The 7,856-nt window shown below is 42.1% G+C and overlaps 1 protein-coding gene across 1 annotated transcript; it reads left to right on the forward strand.

Moving 5' to 3' along the window:
* The first annotated feature begins 2,469 nt into the window (after positions 1-2,469).
* On the forward strand, positions 2,470-7,470 carry LOC136504870 (serine/threonine-protein kinase D6PKL1-like). The gene is made up of 3 exons (XM_066499905.1): positions 2,470-2,683; positions 3,255-4,996; positions 6,402-7,470. The coding sequence occupies exons 2-3, from the start codon at positions 3,456-3,458 to the stop codon at positions 7,237-7,239; spliced, it is 2,379 nt and encodes a 792-aa protein (XP_066356002.1). The 5' UTR covers positions 2,470-2,683; positions 3,255-3,455; the 3' UTR covers positions 7,240-7,470.
* The last annotated feature ends 386 nt before the right edge of the window (positions 7,471-7,856 follow it).

Raw genomic sequence — 7,856 nt, forward strand, 5'->3', positions numbered from 1 at the left:
ATTGAATTCCAAACCAACGCCGATTAATAATTAAAATGAAGTAAAAGCAAAGCCATAAACACAAATTATCTTATCCGTAGCACAAATGATAACCGAAGCTAATGAATGGGTTTGTTAGTAACGACGGCGAGCTGCCATTCTTAATTCGGCCGCAAAGTATCCAGACTAACCAATCCACCAAATCGGTGTGCATCCATCAATCAGATCCAGTCAGTCGGTCGTTGCCGTTACCGACTAAGATTCGCTTTTTCACGTAGCATGTCCCTATATTCTACGTACTTACGCGTCACCTTTTCACACACGGCAATGACGTGCCTGATTCACGTACATGTACGGTCTACCGTGTACTACGTGAGTACGAAGCCGGCCTGAGAAAAATGCCTGCTGCCCTGTCCCGTGAGGAAATTTGCCGGTTCATAAAGTACCTTAGCTTTACATCTACATCATGTACAACATACAACAATATTAAAATGCATGTATATTTTTTTTTATCTACACATACATACTGTATGCATATTTGCCAGATAATAAAGTGGCTTGAGATTTAGTAAGCACTTAAAGAGGAAAATATTTACTAACCTAACGAATAAGACCTGTATTTAAAATATACTAGTATCATAGTGTTATAATTTCATTGATAGGTTTCTAAAACGTATCAACATATATAAAATCTTTAGTGAAGCTCTGCCAACGTCTAAAAAGGACATCCATTTATGTTCTGAAGGGCGTATGAAAACTGGCAAAAACCAACAGACTTGTCTGGACCATATATGTGGTACTAATAACCTACTGCGTGTATACAAATTAAGGCTTCCAATGGTTGTACTTGTCTATTGTAGTCTTGCCATGGTTTTCCATCCACACACAAGGCGTCACAAATGTCCAATGATCAATTCTTGAAAAATACACTCCGTCCATTCCAAATTATAATGCGTTTTAGTTTTTCAAGATACATTGCTTTTACTATATATCTAGACATAGTGTATATTATTTAGAAAACCAAAATGTCTTATAATTTGTAATAGAGAAAGTATATAAAGAGAGACCCTGTTTTATCTGAACACATTGTACTATTATTCTTCATGGTTTTTTAAATACTTAACTACTCTTTCGATTCCCACAGAAATAACATCACTTATTCTCTTATTTTTGTTCTCCATGTGTATGTACAAATTAAGATTATTTGTAAGCTAACCAAAATTCAGTTACGTCATTTTCAGCGTGCGTGACACACACCCTCCTCCTGAGATGGACAAATTCTCTGGCCCCAACTTCTTTGCCTCCATTGTATTCCAAAGTAGCAAACCCCCAACACTAAAAGTCTACCAAAATCCAGCAATTTGGTCAAGATCTTTTGCACATTATGCAAGCAACTTCCTTATTCTTGAAAGAGACACTTGCAAGTACTTGCAAGTAACTTACGATGCTCAGCAATCACAGGGCGATGATAGCTAAGTTACTCCTTATTTGTTATAAAAATTTCTCCAATGTTTAGGTGAAGATTAGATATGGTTGCAGGCACACATATAAACTTCATAGCGTGTATGAGGGGTTTGAGTTTGTGATCTTGCATCATTGCATGATGTTGATCCATATATATGTCTCCTCTTTTTTAGCAAATGGATCTATCAATATTATGTCTCCATCTAGCTGGTTTGGTTCTCTTTTTCATGATACATACAATCTATCACCCTATTTGCTTATGCTGAAATTTGGCTTATACTAATGCTTATGCTGAAATATTGTGAGAGAAAAATACCGTTCCATAGCTGAAAAGTAGCTCAAGCGATCATGATGTATTTTGCAGGGGAAAATTGGAACAGTGAGGTCTAATCATTGTGGGATTTTGTGGTTGAATGTTTTCCGTCTAAATTATTCAGCTTATGCGTCTCAAAAAGAATTCAATTCTCTTTTTTTAGGAATCAAACAATTTTAAATTTAATTAAACCTATATAACAAACTACTAACATTTATATTACCGGATTATAAGTATCATTACATTGACAATGTAATATATTATCATAATAAATCTAATTGGAGACATATATATTGACATTTTTTCATACAAACTTGATCGAACATAAAATTACTATCAAAATCTAGAATTTTATTATGTTTGCGACGGAAGTGGTAAAACAGCAAACAATTGCAGCCGTTGAGATCTTGATTGGACGGCTGAGGATGCGCCCAAACGGCACTTGGACTTGGCAGCCTGTTCGGCAGGCCATAAATAATCATAGATTATTTATCTGCGGGCTGATTTAGACCCTGTTCGGTTCATCTGGTTTGAGCACCGGGAATAATTTCAGATTAGAATGATGCACTAATTTAAATAGTTTTAATAATCTGGAACTATTCCTGGCTCGTAACCGAAAGAGCCCTTAGTGTACCGTTCTTGTAATCCACGATAGTATACGAGTGGCTCTGCAAGGAGGATCCTGGACTGCCTTTATGCCGATTCGTCTTCGTGGGGCGCACCCCGTCTCCTCTCTCTCTCCTCTCCCTTCTCTCTGTGTCCCCTCTCGCTCCCTTGCCCTCTCTACGCCAGCACATCTTCTCCGAAGCCGCCATTCCCAAGAGCAGCAGAAGCTGAGCTCGTCCCCCCAGGACGCAGCGCCACCGGCACCACTCTGCCGCCGCTTCTCCCCCTCCCACTCGTGGAGATCCGGGCCGGCATTTCCTGGTAAGCTTCAGCCTCCAGCTCCGCTCTTGAGCCGTTTTCCCGATCCCAAATCCGGTCCATGGGCGAGGCTGGGTTCAGATTAGTTGCGAATTTGCTGCTTCGGCGGGGTTCGTAGCGGCTCCGCAAAATGTGGTGTCGCTGGAACCGAGTCGGCGCCGCCGCCGTCTGGATCTGGAGCTAGCTTCGTGTGTTTCTTCTGGAGCAGAAAAGTTTCGATTTTTCCTCTTCTTTTCCCCGGTTTTTAGTAGATTTAACTGGCCTGGTCTGCGAGAGGCAGCTCTCTCTGTTTCCGCTTTCGTTTCCTCTACCTGCTGATTCGAAACGGCGAGTGAACATGGGTTCTCAGTTGAGAATCTGGCCTTTGTTTTCCCCTAAACTGTGGCTTCCCAAGTTTTTGATTTGCACTAACCTTGCTTGCCAGTTGTGACTTCAGTTGATTCAGTTTTCAAGTGTGTATATTTCTTCTTGGCGCCTTGTGTGCTCGCCTCTGAATTTCTTTTCTTCAGCAATTTTGAAGACGTAGCTGTTGCCATGTCTCAATCACTAACTCTGGATCTTATGATCTTCGCAGGGTGGGCACTGGTTGCTGCGCTTGTTATTAAAAAAAGGCCTGCTTTTTTTGGGAGCTCCCTGGTGCTCTCATCTTGGAAGACGTCCAGTGAAAGGTGCTGGTATTGTACTATGACTTGCCTGCCCAGGATGCCCCTGCCGGCGACGGACTGAGAGTTGGCGTACTCCTTGTCTGCCAGTGTTGAATCAGTCTAATTGGGCCATGGGGTCGTCTGGCTGTAGCTCTGAGATAGTTGAGTCCACCGAGGAATTCGACAGTACACCCTTTGGTGGATCCAGCTTGCTGCATATTAAACTCAAAGATGAGGAGAAGCGCGGCAAATGTCATGATTATCCTGTGGAAGATGACCTCGACCAGCTTCTTAAAGCTATCGATAGCAGGACCTTCCGAAGGGCGCTTAGTCCTGGTAGTACAGGTGGAGATGCGCTGGGTAAGAGTGTTCTCAAGAAACCAGCTAGGTCTGGGTTGTCTCAAAGTGCAGGCATCGGGATATCCTCCAAGACTGTTAATATGAAGCAAGCGCTAAGAAGGCTATGCATTTCCCAGGCATCAGAAATGGCTGCAATGAAGAGGTTGTCGATGTCACCTGGATCTTCAAGTTCATCCGAAGCTGGGACTATCCACAGGCTTTATGCCTCTTTGATGGTCCAAAGTAGTTCTGAGGGTCTTCTGCATGATGATGAGAAGATGAACCTGATTGAAATATCGCTCACTCCAGAGAATATTGATAAGAGTTCATCTAGAGGTACGAGTGAGTTCAGTGAAGACTGTGAATTTGAGACAGCTGATGGAAGTGCAGTCACCTCTACCTCTATCTGTTCTGCTTCGTCAACCTCCGCTGAGATTAGGAAGATCAGAATCCAAGATGTCATCAGTGGTGACCCTATGGATAACGAGAGTTCCTTGGTGGAAAATGGTAAACTAGGAAGTAAATTTTCTGCAGCTACTGATGATGGCTCTCCCAGAGTCCCAATCTTGAGCAAACCTATCACTACATCCCGACTTGTGAAGCCAGTCTTTCGATGCAAGCCTTCCGGTAAGAAGAAAGTGAAAGAAGAACCATCTTCGTTGGGTGATTCCTCCAATAGTACTAAATTCTGCTCTTCAAAGGAGTCAATCTCCCTCGCATCAACCAGCTGCTCTTCAACATCTAGTGTTACAAATCCCACCAGCTGTGCAGAAGAAGAGAAATCAACTCCAGGGCCAGAAAAATCTGATGGAACATCTTCCGAGTGGTTGGCAGAGGAAAAGGGCGAGTGTTCCCAGAATTCAAAGAGCAGCATTAGTGAGTATGGTTGTAGCACAAGTATCAGCGGCGAGAGCCAATTTGGATTGTGTGGCTATAGTAACAGGCCACACATGGCAAAGGATCTGCGCTGGCTAACCATTCGTCAGTTGGCATTGCAACAGGGTTCCTTAGGACTCGACAATTTCAAGCTTCTGAAGAGGCTTGGTTGTGGGGACATTGGGACTGTATATCTTGCTGAGTTGGTTGATTCAGATTGCTTATTTGCTTTGAAGGTTATGGACATCGAGTACCTTATTAATAGAAAGAAGATGCTACGAGCACAAGCTGAGAGGGAGATACTAGAAATGCTAGATCATCCATTTCTCCCAATTCTTTATGCCCATTTTACCACAGACAATCTCTCATGCTTGGTCATGGAGTACTGTCCAGGCGGTGATTTGCATGTTCTTCGTCAAAGACAACCTGGAAAAAGCTTTCCAGAGCCAGCAGCAAGGTAAATTCCAATCAATACTTAAAACTTAGAGCATTAGTTTATATTCAGTGCACTAGAAGTCTCCATGGTTTTGTCTGTTCCTTTTCTGACTTTGGTAATTCTTCTAGAAATAAATTTACCTAGTGACCACAAGTTAAATGCAATGACCAATATACTACTGTACACTGTCTACCTTACAAAGTTGTTTCAATCTGATTTTCTTGTTTATCACCAAGATTAGAATTGAATGCTCAAAACTACCCATGTAGCCAGATGAAGATTTTAGTTCATACTTGCTGTTTTAAGTCAATATCTTCTTGAGAGAACTGTGAAGTTGTATTTGCACTCTTTTGAGTTTCAAATACACATGGAGAGGAATACCCATTGGATGAAAGAACATGAAACCCCTCTGTTTCTATAGAGGTACGGAAACGGTTGCGGTTAATAAAGTAGGTGAAGTGGTTGGATTTTGTGAGCTGTTCCAACCACTGCAGGATGTGACTCCAAGAGCCGAACGAGAATGAATACCACACAGAAGTGTCAAGAATAGGCTCCCTAATAGAATGTAACCGATCCATTATGGATCGATCAAATTGGTACGGAAGTTATAACATGGGAAAAGCACAGAAAACACAACTTATTTGAATAACCCGGTGACCTACCATTGTAGAAGTAGGATTTTTGGCAAGCAATAAGCACTTAAATAATACAATTCAAGTGCACCAGATTCTGTATCACTTCGAAGAAAAGTTTCAGGAGGAAGGGGAACCAACAGAGAGATCCAAATCGAACCTAAACTGGAATGACATGAAAAATCTTTTTCAAAACCTATCATTAAGGGGGTGAGGACGATATGCGGAAGGAATAAAAAAAAACTTGTGATTGGTGTGGAGGGGAAGATCTGCTTATGAAATTGTTCAAGAAAGAATCATCTCCTTTCATTATTTCTTTGTTCTTTCCAATTCATTCATTTATTCCGACGGCTGGGACTACGCGATCTGCTATGTTCTTTTGCACAAATAGCTAAATTGTCTGAGTGATCTTGCATTTGTGCCTCCATTGTAACTGTTACCTGGGCATGTAGTTGTAGGCACTTCAGTCTTTAATTTGTTTGTCAGGCATTGTAACTGTTACCTGGGAATGTAGTTGTAGGCACTCGAGAGTACAGTCTTGGTTGGTTTGTCAGGCATCTCATTCAGTGCCCATAAGCTTATCACAAAAACAATGTCACAGGCCTTCTTTTGCAACAGTAATAACTTACTGTTAAGATTTAATCGTCAACCTGTAAATCTGTTTTGTATTTTTCTACTCTGTTGTGCTTGTGAATTATGCATGGCCTGTTTGCCTTCTTGTACATTCATTTAGTTCTCAACTAGTTTGTTGTGCTTTGATGGTTTATGATAGTGATGAAATGGTTGCATTGTAGGTTTTATGTTGCAGAAGTTCTCCTTGCTTTGGAATATCTTCACATGCTAGGGGTCATATACCGTGATCTAAAGCCAGAGAACATTCTAGTCCGTGAAGATGGGCATATAATGTTATCGGACTTTGACCTTTCACTGAGGTGCTCAGTGAATCCTGTGCTCCTTCGGTCATCTTCTATTACAGCGAACCACCAACCGAGGAAACTTACAGGACCTTGTGCAGAGAACTACTGCATCAATTCGTCTTGCCTCCAGCAACCCTCTTGTGCCCAAACATCTTGCTTCGCACCACGCCTACCATCAATTCCAAAGCCTCAGAAGCCTAGGTCCTCCAAGAAAAGGCTTCCGCAGCTTGTTGTAGAGCCTACTGATGCACGCTCTAATTCCTTTGTTGGCACACATGAATACCTTGCACCAGAAATCATCAAAGGGGATGGCCATGGAAGCGCTGTTGACTGGTGGACCTTTGGTGTCTTCCTTTATGAACTTTTATATGGCAAGACACCCTTCAGAGGACCTGGGAATGATGAAACATTGGCAAATGTGGTCTCACAGAATCTCCGGTTCCCAGAGAATCCATCTGTGAGCAGCAATGCCAAAGATCTGATCAGAGGTTTACTGGTGAAGGAGCCTGAGAACAGATTTGGAACGTTGAGAGGAGCTGCTGAGATCAAGCAGCACCCTTTCTTTGAAGGCTTGAATTGGGCTCTAATTCGATCTGCTGCTCCACCCGAAACACAACCTAGCAACGTCGTGACTCTTGCGAAAGAGCGGAAGAAAGAAGGCAAGTGCCTGGAGTTCAGAAGCAACTCCGAGGACCTTGAGTTTGAAGTTTTTTAGTTTGGTTCTGGTACAGTTTAGCACTATTTCTGCTGATATAGCCTACATTCTTTTCTTTGAGTAGCCAAAGGCTGGGGGTGTACATGTAGATTCCTGTATTTCAGTACGTGCTATGTCCCTGTCAATAGCATCACTGAATTGAAAAGAATAAGCAGAGCTTATGCTATTATTATCATCGCTGCTGCATATGAATTGGTTCCTATTGTAGGCTCAGTTAAGTTTACTCGTATATTTGCATGAACCTTTGCTGATCCCTTTTCTGCTAACCACTGAAATTGATGGATCCCTGGAAATTGCATTTGATTGCATAAAGTATTGGTGTACTACTTTACTCCAGCTGAAATACAGTTCCATTAAACCCAGAGTATTTCAAAAGGGGAACTCATTTACTTAAAAATCCAGAAATTTCTTGGTCCCCATAAATTCTCAACCAGTTTCAGCATTGAAGAGTCCCAAGAAAAGTCTCAAAATAATCGAACTGCAGCGATTCCAGTAGTACCTCTTTGTCCGATTCCTCCATAGGATTCCGCTGCAGATGGCATCACTTTGGTCATTTGGAAGCATCACATGCTGGCATCCAGTCTTCCACATGTCTGTAACATCACTTGTCACGCGTG

This window comes from Miscanthus floridulus, chromosome 14, assembly GCF_019320115.1.
Source record: "Miscanthus floridulus cultivar M001 chromosome 14, ASM1932011v1, whole genome shotgun sequence".
NCBI classification, from domain to species: Eukaryota; Viridiplantae; Streptophyta; class Magnoliopsida; order Poales; family Poaceae; genus Miscanthus; species Miscanthus floridulus.

Bases quoted from the DNA above. Each gene is read 5' to 3' on its own strand.
- LOC136504870 (XM_066499905.1), top strand. From the start codon at position 3,456: ATGGGGTCGTCTGGCTGTAGCTCTGAGATAGTTGAGTCCACCGAGGAA. The intron at 4,997-6,401 runs GTAAATTCCAAT...GTTGCATTGTAG, and splicing joins TTTCCAGAGCCAGCAGCAAG to GTTTTATGTTGCAGAAGTTC.